Genomic DNA, 17,495 nt, shown 5'->3' with positions numbered 1-17,495 from the left:
GTCCATGTTCAATGTGACTGGTCGAAAGCAGAGGGGGTTTCTTTCTTATGGAAGAAAAGTTCTAGCAATTTGGAAGGCAAGCCTCTGTCCAGTCTTGTTCCCTCAAGGCAGTTGAGTTCAACTGAGACTTGTGCAGTTCCAAGGCTGTTACCATGGTACACTTCCCTTTTCTTGACTGAAGCTGGCTTCTTTCTAGAATAACTGTATCTTGGTGGATAGGGAGCTGCAGGTTCTTTTGTATGCATTTAAACACACAGGGACTGCTTTTTGTTGAAGTCCAGGGGGCAAAATGTGGCGCAATATCGACAGTCATTCTAAGGGTGTTGATTTAGTGTAGCACTGATAATTCTCATTGGGTCATACAGCACTGCATTGAGCATTTGTGTGTGTGTGTGTGTGTGTGTGTGTGTGTGTGTGTGTGTGTGTGTGTGTGTGTGTGTGAGAGAGAGAGAGAGAGAGAGAGAGAGAGAGAGAGAGAGAGAGAGAGTGTGAGTGTGTGTCACCGTATTCTACAACAGAGTAGACCTGTTCAAGTGCTAAAGTGCACAGAGTTTCAGCAGTGGAGCCCCAGATTGTTCCACATAGCTTATGTAGAATGATGTTCATAGTTTGTATTTTTGTAACGGTGCTTTCCAGATGTTTTTTGTAGGACAGTGTCCACTCCAATGTAACTCCTAGATATTTTGGGTGCTGATTGCGGTGTAGCAGTCTGTCACCAAAATACACCTGGAGCTGTATATTTGCCACTCCATTGCAAAAATGAAAGAAAGCCATCTCTGTCTTGGTGGAGTTAGGTTTCAGTTTCCATCTTTGAATGTAAGTTCCCATTATCGTGAGCTCAGACATTAAGATGGCTTCCATTTCTTTAAAATTTTTATGTCCCACTGCCAGCATCCAGTCATTGACATATTCAAACTTGCAAGATCTAGTTTCATGCATATAGGAGATGTACTTCCCTGAGAAAGTCCGTCACTTAGTTTCTTTGAAAAGCTTATTCTGTTGCCCACTGCGACCCGGAATGACCTGTCAGTAAGCCTGCTACTAATAAGTTAGACTATTTTTTAAGATAAGACTGTGTCATAAGCTGCTGAGAGAACGATGCATCCAACTGAGGTTTTTAAACAATTCTGAAAGCCTGTTTCTACATACGTAATGAGTGACATTATCTTATCTGCCTGTTCAATTGAACTGCCCTGTTCAATTGGAATTTTTTCAAGTATTATAGCCAAGATGTTTTGGTTGATGACTCTTTAAAGAAGTTTGTATAGGAAGCTAAGAAGGGCTACTGCACGACAGCTTTTAGGCTCATCGGCTGGTTTTCCTAGCCTGAGGATAGCGATGACATTGGACTTTTTCATTTCATTTGAGATTCTCACCCCCCATTATATTAGTAAAGAATTCTGCTAGCCATTTTTTGGTATATTTACCACAGTTTAGAAGGAACTCAAGAAATTTCATTGGAGCCTGGTGCCTTTCTCACTCTGACACCAAATTGAGTTGGTAAGGGTTACATAGCTTCGAAGATAAGAATTCATTTTTCATATGGGTGGTGCAAGCTTGCTCCCATGGAGTTCTTGAAGTAGCCACAACATGATTCGTAAGGGCACTTCATCTCTTGCATCTTTAAGACTTCCGCCTAATTTCTTTAAAAATGTTGAAGCTTCTCTTATAGGTCTGTTGAAGTCAAGGTTCACGACTGTTTCTGACCATTTCTCACATCAAGCCAAGCCCAGTGTGTTTGCCCTCTCCTTAGAGGAACTCCTTGTATAGTTCTTCACACCATCATTCCATCCTGGTATGTAATCCTATGCATGGTATTCTTTGGTGTTTCAGTCACTGCTCTTGTGAACCATTTCAATGGGAAATAGACTCCAGCATAGGCATTTGTTGGGGTGGATGGACAAGCTTTCCATTTCACCTTTTTAAAATTCCATTTGGGACAGGGATAGGACACAGTGAGAGGGATGCTTATTCCTATTTCAATTAGGGTTGGTCAATGTTGGCTGTGTGAAAAATCTTTAAGTACTCTGCAGGTTCCTTGCAGTTGTATGTTATCATCTTTGCTTACGAAGCACAAATCAGAGTTGTATTCTACATTCCAAGCTACTGGTTTAAAAGAGCCCTTCTGTTTTGCATCAAATAGTAGAAATAGATTGTTATCATCAGCCCAATTCATTAGTATTTCACTGTTGCAATCATTGGTCCTATATTTCCATTTTGTGTGGTCACTGTTAGAGTTCCCCTTCTGATGATGACTTCATGACTTGTTGGTCATGGATGTCCTAATCAGGTGAATATGTTTCACACAGAGGAGCAAACATATGTAGCAACTCTGTAAGTACAGTGATATGTGACTCCTAACAGTTCTTATCCTGGTATTTTCCCTATTTTGGTTAAGTGGTCTTCACTGTCAAAATGGGTTTCCTGAATGGGTACGATGTCAATATCACTATCTACCTGGCATTTGGCCCAGCTTATCCCTTCTTGATAAACTGTTCAGGATTTATTGTCAGGAGGCCCTGAGAAGAGCCAGTTACATTCGCTGCAGTGTCAGATAACATGTGCTGTCACATGTGCTTTATGCAGGAGATCCAAAGATTGTCCAGCAACTAGTGTTATCAGCTCTTCAGTGTTACCTGGAGTACACCATGTGGAGGCGAGCTGAATAGTAAAATGTGTGGAAAGCAATTGATGTAGTTTTTCACTCATAAGTACACTTCCCTTTTCAAGAGGCCATGCACCACACAGTGGCTGGAAGAAAATACAACAGGTCAACAATACTGTTATCTGTAGTGATATACCCAACTGCAATCCATCACTGATTTGTAGCATTTTACATACATTTAATTTATGAAAGCCAAACTGTGTGGTGTTTTGGCTATAACTTTTGCATGTGCTGCTTATCAGCTAGTGGTTTGTACAGTGTTTGGAGAAAATGATCAAAATGTATAACAGTTATTTCCAAGATGCATGTAAGTCAAGTGCTGAAATGGAGTGTGCACTATTCACAATAAGTCACAACATGTAATATGGTACAATTTTAAAAAGAATTGTTTGCATTAGAATTTCAAAAAATTAAGGAGAGTTGAACTTAAGAGACTGGAGAACATTATTGGAACTAAGAACTAATTTAATGGCAAAGTGAATCTGAAATCTTGCAGCCTTCTCCTAATGATGCTCTAACCAATATAATTTCATCATCTGGGAGTAAGCCCAATTAATAACAAGAATTACCCATAAACACATTAACGTATATTATGAACCTAGAACTCCTAACACATATCTGTCAGCTTCCAATCAAGGATATGGAGGTGCATTCTGCAGTCAAGGCATCCTCTTTCATGTGACAATTCAAGCTCTTTTATCTTGTAAAATTTCAATAGCCTATGTAAATACAATTTTATGTATTAATTTACTATGAAGTTTTAACACATATCCAACAGTACAGTCAAACTATAAAGATATAGAGCCATTAAGCTAGAATAGTAGCAGTAATCAGCCATTCACTTGATGAGAGAATTGTCACAAAATTTCAGCAAATTTATTTAGAGGAACTGTGGCAGTCTGAAATCCAAATGATTACACAGGAATTTTGACATGGCATAGTATGTATTGCAAAGTGACTGAACAACTTTAATTCTGGCAGTAAAAATTTATTCACTGATTTTCATGGAGATATAGCTAATTTTTGCTTTCAAGTGCACTTATGACTCTAGCAATGTGTGCTATTTTTTACATGCTTCACAGTGCAATAACTCATCACCACTTTGCAAAAACCATCTTCCTACTATTTAAACAATGCACGTCTTATTACATGCAGTTTCTTGTAAATGAAATTATCCACAAACAAAAATTATATTCAGTTTTAAAGTAACTGAAGATGTATAACTTTTTATATATGTAAATTCCCTACCATAAAATTATATTCTGAGAAGTAGAATTCCTGTCTTCAAGTTAATGGGCATATACCACCAACATTACAGAAAACTGCACTTACCTACTAGGAAAATACTGACACATTTGAATGAGTATGTTCAATATGAGTGTAGCCAAGTCACTTTCATTTAAAACTGGATTTCCTTTAGCTAAAAGGCACCATTTCAACTGAGGCACTTGTTGCAGTGTTCTCCAGCCATCCATGCCTTGTGCCCAGCACTTTGTTTTAGCATTCAGAACACCAGTATTCCAAAGTTCTTTTAACTTGAAACAAAAATTTTAAGCATAGTAAATAACTTTCTGTCTCTATGAAATTGTTTTACTCAAGCTACATCAACACATTAATACATTGTTTCAGGTCACAAATCAGTTTTGAAGTTAGGTTTGTATCACCTGTGCAAAAAATCAGTTTGAAACAATAGTACAGAGTGAAGTACAGTGTTCATCTTCAGGTACAATGCAGCTTGCATCAATATCAAACTTCATAGTTAACACTCAGTGATTATTTTAAGAATATTGTTTTAATCTGCAACTAATAAATCTATATACAATAATGCTGTATTTTTGTTACTTCAGAAGCTTAGCATCAAAGTAACACTTGCAAAATACAATTTGCAAGCACAATTTTTGGGAAAAATTACCTCCTTGAAGCTAAATGGGCCCTTTCGCTCTCCTGAATTTCCAGAATTTCCAAAATGCCATTCCTTCTCAGTCTCTTGGACCATATTTGGGCCAGCCTCTATTACGTTAGTTTGTGTTGGTACTACTGCCCTAAAAAGTAACATTTGTCAATAATTACAAATTTAAAATGCAGAGTAAGGAGTAATCTTTTCTTTGCAGATAAACTCACCTGCTTGTATGTAAGTGAGCTAGTGTTAGCAAATCAACCAGAGCCCTAACACCATTTGCGTCCAGGATTTCTTTCACATTGCGCCGATGGAGTATCAATTTATTGATAAACAAGACCAAGCGATCACGTTCCATCCTATCTGTACACTGGTAAAGCAGTGGAAAATTACTAGCAGCAATTTTAACAATCATAAAGGAATTTCTATCATAAACCACAATTTTTCACTGTAAAGAAAAAGTTACCCTCTCTAACATTCCAATAATATACTTTGTATCACTAAATGGTCCAATGTCTTCAAAATGTCGTCCGTATACTATAGCCATTGCTTGCAGGCATGTGCACTTCATTTCGGACTTCGTTGTGAGCAAAAAACGATGATACAGATCATTGAAAAATTCATACCTAGAACCAAGGAATTCCAGTTTTCACAATTTATCTTTTCCCATGTGGATATCTCCACTATTTCTTAAAAAAGAGAGACTATCTGAAAAAGAGGTTGGTTTTAAATATGTTAAACTTACGAACGTCGTATGGGTGAGTCCGGTGTATCTTCAGTTTCTAGCAGCAAACGAAGGTAGTATTCCCCAATTTTTACTTCATCAGCTAAACACTGATACTGAACTTCAAATTCACTGTGGTTCCACGCAATAAGGGCATTCCCTGCGAGATCACGATCTGATACAAATGCCCGTATTTCGTTCTCCAAAGCATCACGGAGCTCCTCTCTTGTCTAATATTTAAAACATACCACAACAGTAATAAACAAAACGGGAAAAATTTTGATTTTTTTTCTATGATACACAAATTAAACAACTAACAACTGAAGTTTAACCAAACGATATGATAGTTTCCCTCACAAATAGGTGAAAGGATAATTACAGAGCTTCCTACAACTACAGATATTAAGAGAAATATGCAGGATAAGGAATTTGTAGTTTAAATTCTTAAAGAACAAAAATAGAAAGAAAAATGATCAACAGAGGAACACATACAAGATTCCTAGATACTGCTAATACCGAAATGAGCCAAAATTGTGCAGTGGAGTAAGAAAAGGAAAGATGAGAATATGCATACAAAGAGACTCATGACCATATGATGGATGGAGTAGGAAGTGTCAACAGCCAAATAATAATTAAATACAGCAAATGAGACATGGTCACATAGCATCCATGCTGGCCAACATTTGTTACAAGAAAAGAAAAAGAAAATGTTAACTAACCAAAATGCCCATCTGTCTTTAAGATTATGTTGTGTATTGTCTGTCACTACTACACTCAACAGGAAAAGAAGCACGATTATTACATGAGGCCTTCTAAAATGAAGGTCTGGGATTTAATTTTTGTATGGAAGAATCTCCAGTTCATAAACATACTCACAGCCTAAAATGAATGAAACTTTCAAATTGGTAGAAAATATGGTTGATAGGTGGTCAAACTCAATTGTTCATTTCATTGTATCACCTATACAAAACAACAAATATTATGGTATGTCAGTGTATATTTCTCTCCTCAATATTTATGTGAAACGTCTGGTTACTGATGATTATTTATTGTGGTACCTTGCTGTTAAATTCCATCACAGCTGGCATTTTTCGTAAAAATATGCAAAGCACCACTCTAAACATAATGAACTATTTTTGAAATTAAGTGTGTCTTCTGCTCTTTTCATCAGACACACTAATAAATGCGTACATAAGCTGAGTTTCATCTAAACCAATTATGCAGCTCCTGAATCCAACATGGTCCCTGAAGCACATGGGGGCACCACTTTAGATTCACTTCTAATTAATCTTTTAAAGCTGTTGAAAGCCAGTTATGTACATCAAATAACAATATTTATTTTACATCTCTAGCAGTTTTCTTGTGCCACTGTCTGCAAATGAGACCATGTGAAAGTTACCCCAAAAATGCTTAATTTTTTTAAAGTAAGAATTGTTTTCATTTAAAGAAATCTCCTATCATCTGATTAATAATGCCTTTAATGCTGAAATAATTAGTGTGTGTCAAATGCTAATGGACTCTAATACTGCTGCACTAAAAGGATATTCAGTCCTGTTGCCTTTGTAGTTTTGTCAGTTAAATCTCTAACCAAAATAACCTTCCACGAAACTTAATGTCACTAGATTCTACAAAGATATCCATTTCAGATAGATTTCTAAAGGTCATTGGCTCATCACTGTTTCAGTTCAGCCTCCTCCTGTCACTTACCCATTCAGAAGAGGCCACTTAGAACTTTGTGTAATGAGAGGCACATAATGGAAGGTTTAATGGAAATCAACACTGAAAAGCTAAAAACAGAAGCACCAGATGGAACAATTAGCAGCAAGTGTCAAAATTTATAACAAAATAAATGCAGGAGAACAAGCACTTAACAAAATAGAACTGCTGCTGCGAGGAACGAAAATACACATTTTTTTGTTTTTTCTCTTTTTAGCTAATGCTAAATTCTGAAGGGAAACAAATCAGTTTGGTATGAATTTTCAACTATATAAAAATAGAAAATGAATAAAACCATCATTTAACATTCTAGCAGTTAAACACATAAACCAAATTGGTCACAAGAATTATTAAAATACACATAAACCAAATTGGTCACAAGAATTATAAAATACACATATTTTCAATATAAAAATATACAATTTCAAAATAGCTTCATGAACATTATACAATTCCTAAAATTTTAGCTTCTTCATACCTTGTGATTCCATATCAAGTTAGGTAAAGCATGGTCTCTATTGAACTGATAATAAAACAGAGCCCAGTTTGCTTCACTTTTAATCCTCTCTCTCCTTTTCCTCAAAACAACAGGCCTTTCTTTAATTTTCTCTTCCTTCCTCTCAATACCCATCCTTGCTCCCCAGTGTTGCAGCGCATGCTGAAATGAGATAATTTTCATAGTGGTCACACACAGGCAGCTCTACAGTCTACTTTAAGAAATGAAATGATCATAAGGCATTATTGGCTGGGGCACCCTATCTGGGGTTGTTTGATCACCTAGTGCAAGTCTTTTTATTTGACACAACTTTGGTGACTTGCTCATTGTCAATAACGAAATGATGATGAGGACAACACAACACCCTGTCACCAAGTGGATAAGATTTCCAATCCAGGCAGGGATTGAACCTAAGCCATTCGCACAGCAGTCAGTGACACTAACCACTCAGCTACGGAGAGGGCATTGTAATTTATGATTAAAATTCTGTATTAATGAGGAGACTCTCAGAAATATATTACAGTCACAGTAGCAACAAGAGCAATAAAATATAGCAGCAGTTATTCCCTAGGTTCTGAGCATATGAACAACAAAGAGGGGCAAGTACAGCATGTATCATGTGACCTGAAGGCCAGATGGAGACATGACGTAATTAATGGCAGATTTCCTTGCAATTAAATCTTTCTTAGTCATTAACAAAAGGAAATTCTAAATATCTCATCTCCAGACAGGTTGAATATAAAAAATGAATTTTACCTCGTATATCTTTCAGGGGGTCCCATAACCCTTTATACAAAGTTAATCATAGACATTTCTCTAAACTTTATGTACACATTTAGCTTTATAAGAAACTCGCCTTATAACTGAGGCAGTGATTTGTCAATAGGAACTTTGACAATATTGAGATGTTACCATCTTCTGAATGAATCCTCTTCCATGGCTAAAATAAGGGGGAGGGGGGATCGAGGGTAGGATACTCCAGGCATAATGCTAAGTAGCTGAAACCCTGCAATCCTGTTGAAGGTTATGGTTAACCTGTTCCGGAACACTGTATAAAGGATAAGGGGATCAGGAGGGGGGGAGGTGGCTGTGGGGTATTCTCCTCCTCTGCAGCTGCTTCATGGTGATGACTGAAGGGTTAGGAACACTGGTAGAAATGACACAGGAAATCGGTTTGCAGAACAGGTTCCACGTGGGAGGGGGGAGGGGTGGGATGGGGGTGAGGATACCTGTCTTCAGAGGCCTTAGTACACCTACTGGACAAAGGGTTGCTTGTCACTGCAGATATGCTCTTTATTTGTGTCCAGACTACAAGGGAAGGACTTTTCAGTATTCCAGCTATCCAAATATAAGCCCACTGCTCATCCGAAGTACCTCCATTTTGACAGCTATCATCCCTTCCACACTAAAAAGTCTTTCTCATACGGTCTGCTCATCATGGGTGGTACATCTGTAGTAACAAGCAATCTCTTGGTCACTATGCTGAAGGTCTCACTACTTCCTTCTCAGACAGGAATCCTCCCACTGCGTCCAAACCTATTCCAGAAACAGATTTTCCATCCACACATGTCCTTATCCTCCAATCACTCCCATAAACCAGTATCAAAGTAGTACACCTCCCCCCCCCCCCCCCACCTCCCCAAAAACAAAAAAACACACACACGCGGACACAGACACAACACTCAGTATCATCCCATATTGTTGCAACCTTCAAAAGAACTCAGCTACTTACCATCATGCCTGGAGATAGGCAATATCCTACCCATAATCCTTCCCAACTACGTGAAGTCTACTGCCCCCCCCCCCTCCTCCCAATCTGCAAAGTACATGAGGCCATCCTTACACTACATTTATTACTAACCCCTTCCCACATGGGTTATAAAACCCAGATGAGACCAGTCCAACATACCCACCTAGCAGATCCTACTGCTACGAGGGTGCACTGGACAGGTCTCATCCGGGTTCCTACTCCAGTCCCATTACAGGTACATCCTCTTTCCAGTCCGAGTCAGGGCCACCCATGAATGCAGTCATACCACACACCAGCTCCACTGTAGCTTCTGCACAGCATTTAATGTGGGCAAGACCACTAAACAGCCATCAAATTGAATGAATTGCCGATGCCATACTGTGGCCAAGAGCTGAATTGACCACCCAGTGTCAACACGTAATAATTAGCGTTTCATGTTAAACATCACTGACTTCATCACAACCACTGTCATCTGGGTCCTTCCCACAAACACCAGCTTCTCCGAAATACAAGGAATACAGTTGACACCATGAATGATAGAACGTGGGTTCCAGTTTCTTTAGAAAATTTGGGGTTACAAAGGGCTGTGATTCCACACGGAACAATACTAGCCAGTATACAAGAGAGAACTCACGATCGACAACCTGACATGAGGAATGACAACCTCTGACATGAGGAATGCAGTCACAGAAAATAGGAAGCAGAAGTCACTTCCAATGAGAGAAATGTACAGAATCATGCCAACCCTTAGAAATAGATTGCAGGAAAAGTTTAAACATTTGTCAGAATCAAAGAGAACCTGTTTCACCCAGTACCAGAAGAATTTGCATTTCTATTTGAATACAGGTAGTACATGCCAGCCATTTATTTAACATATCATGAAATTCCAAGGAAGAATGCTAGACTGATAACAAAAAGCTTTGCTATATCCCTTATCATTTGAAATCAGTTGAAGAAGAGTATTCTGCAAGAATTAGATGAGGTACTGTAAATGGAGAGCTGCATCAAACCAGTCTCAGGACTGAAGACGACAACAACAATCATTCTGCCATCCTCCAGGCCCTGGGCATCACCTATAGCAATAGCACTCAAGAAGTCCATCAGTGGTGGGAAGACCAATCATCTTTGTGTAAACATGACAGCAGAGATCAGGGTAACCACTTCTGGTACGTATCTTATGCTTCGTACAGACGAGACGTTTGATAGATTAGGAAATCACAAGTACTTAACTATACTGGAAATAAACTCTAGCTTTCATCAGATTCTTATTGCATCTCAACAAGGCCTAAAACTGAATTTTTTGTGCCTTTAGGGCTACACAAGTTGAGTTTGAGAAATGTGCCTGCTACATTCCAATGGCTTGTAGATCTGTTGTTGCAATGGTTGAAACCAACCACGTGCTTAGTGTTCCTCGACGACTTTTTTCTCTCGTGGACAGTACAGGGACATGCTGAATGACGAAGTAGTGTATTGCCATGCTTGCGAGGTGAAAACTTAAGTTAGGAGTTGCAGAAATGTTCTTTGCAGAGTCTCAGGTTCAGTATCTGGGACACATCATAAGACCTGCTGGGGTGGAACCAAATCCGTACCTTACAGAAGAAGTTTCCCTGCACCTACAAATGTGAAAGAATTACAGCCATTCCTCAGGTTGGCCAATTACTATGACAGATTTGTCAAATATTGTGTTACAGTTACTAAACATTTGACAAAAAGATTGGAAAAGTACCACCTTTAAATTGGTTCACACAAAGCAAGAAAGCAATATAACAGATTAAGGGTGCCTTAATAAAATCCCCTTTGTGAATATAGCCAGTCTTTGAGAAGCTATTCATTCTGCCTTCTTGTGCTAGTGATTGTGCTAAGAGTTGTATTTTAAGCCAGGAGCAAGACAGAACACAGAAATTAAATGGAGACATCTCTTGCCAACTCAATAAAGAAGAGACCAATTACAGCACAATCGAGAAATAGTTGTTAGCTTTGGTACTTAGGGTGAATACTTTCAATGCTACCTGTATATGTAGATGGCTTGCCACTGTTGCCAATCCTGCAAACCTACTGTGGTTACAGAACTTAAAGAATCAAAGAAGTTACTGATGCATTGGGTTTTGAAACTAAGTGAATATGATTATGAAGTGTGACAAAATGGAGAAGTTCCACGAAAGCACCGAAGCTCTGGGAAGATAGGGGTACTGCGAGGAGATGAGGTGCCTATTGCCAAGTCACAAGAGGCACAAGAACAGGATGCACAATGCCAGCAATATGCTGCTCTTCTGGATTTCATATCTGAAGATGGTACCTTTTACTGTGAAACACCCAAAAGGAAACGATTAGTGATACCGACAGCATTACAGTGTCCTACTACTGCACAATGCCGCGATAGTATTCAAGCATGGCACACTGAAAACGTGCAACTAATGCACAAGCTGCAATGTGTTACGGGTGGAAAGGCAGCACAACACAGAGAATGACGTATGTGCTTTCATTCCTTTTGCGCAGAGGTCACAAACAAACAAACTCCCAAATCCCACTATGAACCTTACCTGGTGCCTCCAGGCCTTTTGAGATTGTAGTTTTAGATATTTTGGGACCTTCTTCACAGATGCAGCATGAAAACAAATACATATTTTCACATTATCCCATCTTGATGCCAACTGCAGATATAATGGCAGATATGGTACCCAAACATTTGTCACACATTTTGTCTTGCCCTTTGGAAGCCAAGATGCCATTCTCACAGATCAATGGATGAATATTATGTTTGCTCGCTTTGTCCAAGTATGAAAGTTTTCAAGAATTAAGAATTTGAGAAAAAACCCTTTCATCCTAAAGCCAACGGCAGAGTGGAACACATTCAAAAGACGATTACAAAAATGTTATCCTACAAATGTGAACAAAACCACAGTCATCGGGATTAATATTTACCACAGATTTTGTCCCTCTGCAACAGTTTTATTCATGGATCAATGAGGCACACCCCCCTATCAGATGGTATACGGACACCAATGATTTCTCCACTTAAGCTACATAAATTGCCACCCTGTATAAATTCAAACAAGTTTGAAAGCCTGGTCCGAAGACTTGAAATGGCATGGCGAAAGTTACAGCTACATAGTTTTAAATTCAAGGCTAAGCAAGTAGAGAGCAACAAAGGTGCAGTAATACCATCTTACTGACAGGGTGACCAGATGTCGTTAAGAACCAGGCAGTCAAACAAATAAAAAACAAGAAAGTCTCTTTGGCCTACAACATAAGCTTAAACACACTTTTTTCTATACATGCCAGATTCATCTTCTGAGATCCGTCAGCATGGCAACAGGCCAATACTACCCAATCTCACTGATATCCCTCTGTTGCAATCAACAGATCAAATAATAGCTTATGAGAATGGACAAACCAGTCTCAACAGTGCACTGTCTAATGCTGATGACTGGCCTCAGCAACACTTCCTGTCTCTGTCTCTCTACCCTTATATCCATGTTGTTGTTATGAGCAATTGTAGGAATTCTGTACAAGCAAGGCTAGTGTAAACGAACTTATAATTCACCTAGAGGAGTAGTCCCTGAGCCACAATCAGCTGGCAATTTTCAAAAATAGCGAAGGCCCGGAAATGGAGCTAGTAACTCCAACTATTCTATCTAGATGTAAGATTCAATTATGTATTTGTTCATTACCGCATAAACTGTTAACAGTACTTAAGGTCACATAGAGTGTAAATGATATCTATTTTGTGTAAAGTTCAGTTGTCCACTGCTGTATACTCCCCTACAGTTTTCTCAGCGAACTTTGTAAACTATTTTCAAAAACATACAAAAAAGTTTTCTTGACTTTCATTACACTCAATGACCATTACATGGCCACAGGTATTCTACATGTACAAAACTGTGCTCATGTAAGGCAGGGATACAGATTTTAGAGCCTCTCTAGTGAAAACTATGTATACCAGATTATTGAATATGATGGAGTTCAAAGTAATTCTCCAAGTACAAGGGAGAAGATACCTTACAAGTAGTTTATTCCCACAGCCTTTTAATTAGTATTTCATTTACATACAAGTTATTAATTGGAAATGGAGTCTGACCTGAAGGTCTTAATATTCATGCATCCATTTTCATTTCTTCCACCAAAAATTCCACACTGAAAACACTGAAAGTGTATCAAGAAATACAAGTATGAAGAAGTTAGTTTAGCTTCACTGTCAAAAATCATGAATTATGCTCAAAGACGTCCATTCTGGTTTCAGGGCTTTGCGGAAGTTGAATGCCCACTGGAGGAAAAGGACTTAGGTGGTCGTCAGAGGGCATAGAATCATTGCACCATTGCACTCGCATATCAAGTGTGCCATCTGTGTCGCTATGTGAATATGCAGGCCAACAGCATTCCTCATGGCCAGTATAAATACTGCTGCCCAGTGAATGCTCAGTCAGTTCTGTAATAGTGAGAAATATTGTTGGTTACTTCATCACTGTACTATGGACTGCTTAATAACAACCTCACATGACAATTTGTCTTTCTCTCTGGTTGCGATCAGATTGTCTTTCTCTTTGTTCTTGATCTGTTGACATTGTTGTGAAGGTTTTCATTTTGCACCTCATTGTTGCATAGGTAGCTTTAGGCTTGTTCTAGTCCATGTCTCATCCACCATCAGCTGTGTTTTGCTTGACTATCACTTGGTGTCATGTTCTCTTCTGTAGGTTTCATCCATTTCTTCCCTGAGTTCTGATGCATGAGCTAATATCTGAATGCTCACAGATGTATAATCGCAACACGGAAAATGGAAGTTGTTTGGTAGCATGAATGCCAAGTCGGTTTGCCTGCTGGAGCGACAGCAACAGCTTCAGATAGATTTGTTACAAAACCTGATTCAGCTTTATTGGACAAACCCCAAGTGAATGAGGCCATTTGTTCCAGAACTCAGCCCTCCTTGCGGTCGACACCACTATTCACCCTCCATCATTTCCACCTTTGAATAGCACTATGTAGAACTGGAACACAGATTTGCAATGACTGAAGCAACATTTCACAGCATTTCAAGTCATGGATGATTAACTGCAGCTGTCATTAATTTTGGTTGGTTGGTTATTTAATTTCAGGGAGAGGAACAAACAGTGAGGTCATCGGTCCATGACCAAGGATGGCCAAAATCAAGTGGGGAGCAACACAGACAGCACAGTCCTGTCAAGGGGAAGCAACAATGTGCATACAAAGAGGGAAAAGGGACATCCAGGGGAATGAATACGAGGGAGTCAGTGGAAACAGGGAGAGCAGGAGTGCCCCAGAAATGCTATGTGCAGTGGGGCACCAGCACCACCACCGACCCATCCCGACATCCACACAACACCATTATCACGATACAATGGCAACAACACCAAGGGAAGAAGACACAAGAAAAGGAGAAAGAAAACAGTACAACACCAGACAAAATGTAGGGAAAGGGCAGGGAGAACTTGTCCAATGTGAAGGAGAGGTCAACGCCTCCTTAACCAATGCCCACACTACCTGAGGAACTCAAATTTCAGAGGGAAATTCAAGGACTTATACCAGAGAGTACAAACCACTTTCACAAAGAAAACTAAGAACAGACGTAACCATGTGAGGTTCATCCACTAACACCCGAGACACAGAAGGTGGACAAAGAAGGTGGGAGGGCATATTTAGTGCAGTGGGCCAAATGGCAGGGGCTGTTCAGCAGAATTTGGATCACCATGATTGGAGACCTACAACTATAGCGGGAGGGGGGGGGGGGGGTGCCACAACTACAGCAGGGGGAGGGGGGGGGGGGGTGCCACAACTACACCACGAGGGCGGGGGGTTGCCACACCTACAGCAGGGGGGGGGGGGGTTGCCACACCTACAGCAGGGGGGGGGGGTTGCCACACCTACAGCAGGGGGGGGGGGGGTTGCCACACCTACAGCAGGGGGGGGGGGGGGGTTGCCACACCTACAGCAGGGAGGGGGGGGTTGCCACACCTACAGCAGGGGGGGGGGTTGCCACGCCTACAGCAGGTGGGGGGGGGTTGCCACACCTACAGCAGGGGGGGGGGGGGGTTGCCACACCTACAGCAGGAGGGGGGGTTTGCCACAACTACAGCAGGGGGGGGGGGTTTGCCACAACTACAGCAGGGGGGGGGGTTGCCACAACTACAGCAGGGGGGGGGGGGTTGCCGCAACTACAGCACGAGAGGGGGGGGGTTGCCGCAACTACAGCACGGGAGGGGGGGGTTGCCGCAACTACAGCACGGGAGGGGGGGGGTTGCCGCAACTACAGCACGGGAGGGGGGGGTTGCCGCAACTACAGCACGGGAGGGGGGGGTTGCCGCAACTACAGCACGGGAGGGGGGGGGTTGCCGCAACTACAGCACGGGAGGGGGGGGTTGCCGCAACTACAGCACGGGAGGGGGGGGGTTGCCGCAACTACAGCACGGGAGGGGGGGGGTTGCCGCAACTACAGCACGGGAGGGGGGGGGTTGCCGCAACTACAGCACGGGAGGGGGGGGGGTTGCCGCAACTACAGCACGGGAGGGGGGGGGTTGCCGCAACTACAGCACGGGAGGGGGGGGGTTGCCGCAACTACAGCACGGGAGGGGGGGGGGTTGCCGCAACTACAGCACGGGAGGGGGGGGGGTTGCCGCAACTACAGCACGGGAGGGGGGGGGTTGCCGCAACTACAGCACGGGAGGGGGGGGGTTGCCGCAACTACAGCACGGGAGGGGGGGGTTGCCGCAACTACAGCACGGGAGGGGGGGGTTGCCGCAACTACAGCACGGGAGGGGGGGGTTGCCGCAACTACAGCACGGGAGGGGGGGGTTGCCGCAACTACAGCACGGGAGGGGGGGGTTGCCGCAACTACAGCACGGGAGGGGGGGGTTGCCGCAACTACAGCACGGGAGGGGGGGGTTGCCGCAACTACAGCACGGGAGGGGGGGGTTGCCGCAACTACAGCACGGGAGGGGGGGGTTGCCGCAACTACAGCACGGGAGGGGGGGGTTGCCGCAACTACAGCACGGGAGGGGGGGGTTGCCGCAACTACAGCACGGGAGGGGGGGGTTGCCGCAACTACAGCACGGGAGGGGGGGGTTGCCGCAACTACAGCACGGGAGGGGGGGGGGTTGCCGCAACTACAGCACGGGAGGGGGGGGGGGGTTGCCGCAACTACAGCACGGGAGGGGGTGGGGGGGTTGCCACAACTACAGCATGGGAGGGGGGGGGGGGTTGCCACAACTACAGCACGGGAGGGGGGGTTGCCACAACTACAGCACGGGAGGGGGGGTTGCCACAACTACAGCACGGGAGGGGGGGGTTGCCACAACTACAGCACGGGAGGGGGGGTTGCCACAACTACAGCACGGGAGGGGGGGTTGCCACAACTACAGCACGGGAGGGGGGGGTTGCCACAACTACAGCACGGGGGCGGGGGGGGTTGCCACAACTACAGCAGGGGGGCGGGGGGGGGGGGGTTGCCACAACTACAGCATGGGGGGTGGGGGGGGTTGCCACAACTACAGCATGGGGGCGGGGGGGGTTGCCACAACTACAGCATGGGGGCGGGGGGGGGGGGGGGTTGCCACAACTACAGTATGGGGGGCGGGGGGGGTTGCCACAACTACAGTATGGGGGGCGGGGGGGGGTTGCCACAACTACAGTATGGGGGGCGGGGGGGGGTTGCCACAACTACAGTATGGGGGGCGGGGGGGGGGGTTGCCACAACTACAGTATGGGGGGCGGGGGGGGGGGGTTGCCACAACTACAGTATGGGGGGCGGGGGGGGGGTTGCCACAACTACAGTATGGGGGGCGGGGGGGGTTGCCACAACTACAGTATGGGGGGCGGGGGGGTTGCCACAACTACAGTATGGGGGGGCGGGGGGGGGGTTGCCACAACTACAGCATGGGGGCGGGGGGGTTGCCATAACTACAGCATGGGGGGCGGGGGGGGTTGCCACAACTACAGCATGGGGGGCGGGGGGGTTGCCACAACTACAGCATGGGGGGCGGGGGGGGTTGCCACAACTACAGCATGGGGGGCGGGGGGGTTGCCACAACTACAACATGGGGGGCGGGGGGGTTGCCACAACTACAGCATGGGGGGCGGGGGGGTTGCCACAACTACAGCATGAGGGGGGGGGGGTTGACACAACTACAGCATGAGGGGGGGGGGTTGCCACAACTACAGCATGAGGGGGGGGGTTGCCACAACTACAGCATGAGGGGGGGGGGTTGCCACAACTACAGCATGAGGGGGGGGGTTTGC

The 17,495-nt window shown here is 43.5% G+C and overlaps 1 protein-coding gene across 1 annotated transcript in view; it reads right to left on the bottom strand.

Moving 5' to 3' along the window:
* The window catches only part of LOC124615362 (dnaJ homolog subfamily C member 13), a 361,181-nt gene that overhangs the window by 212,671 nt on the left and 131,015 nt on the right, over positions 1–17,495 (bottom strand). Inside the window, exons 13-18 of the mRNA XM_047143178.1 lie at positions 7,481–7,660; positions 5,308–5,516; positions 5,029–5,188; positions 4,787–4,932; positions 4,578–4,707; positions 3,998–4,200 (exon numbers count right to left, since the gene is read on the bottom strand). Of these exons, the coding sequence (XP_046999134.1) occupies positions 3,998–4,200; positions 4,578–4,707; positions 4,787–4,932; positions 5,029–5,188; positions 5,308–5,516; positions 7,481–7,660 (1,028 nt within the window). The remainder of the gene's footprint in view (positions 1–3,997; positions 4,201–4,577; positions 4,708–4,786; positions 4,933–5,028; positions 5,189–5,307; positions 5,517–7,480; positions 7,661–17,495) is intronic.

The sequence above is a fragment of the Schistocerca americana genome, chromosome 5 (assembly GCF_021461395.2).
Source record: "Schistocerca americana isolate TAMUIC-IGC-003095 chromosome 5, iqSchAmer2.1, whole genome shotgun sequence".
NCBI classification, from domain to species: domain Eukaryota; kingdom Metazoa; phylum Arthropoda; class Insecta; order Orthoptera; family Acrididae; genus Schistocerca; species Schistocerca americana.
The sequence above is the reverse complement of the archived record's forward strand: the minus strand, read 5'-3'. Positions and strand labels throughout refer to the sequence as shown.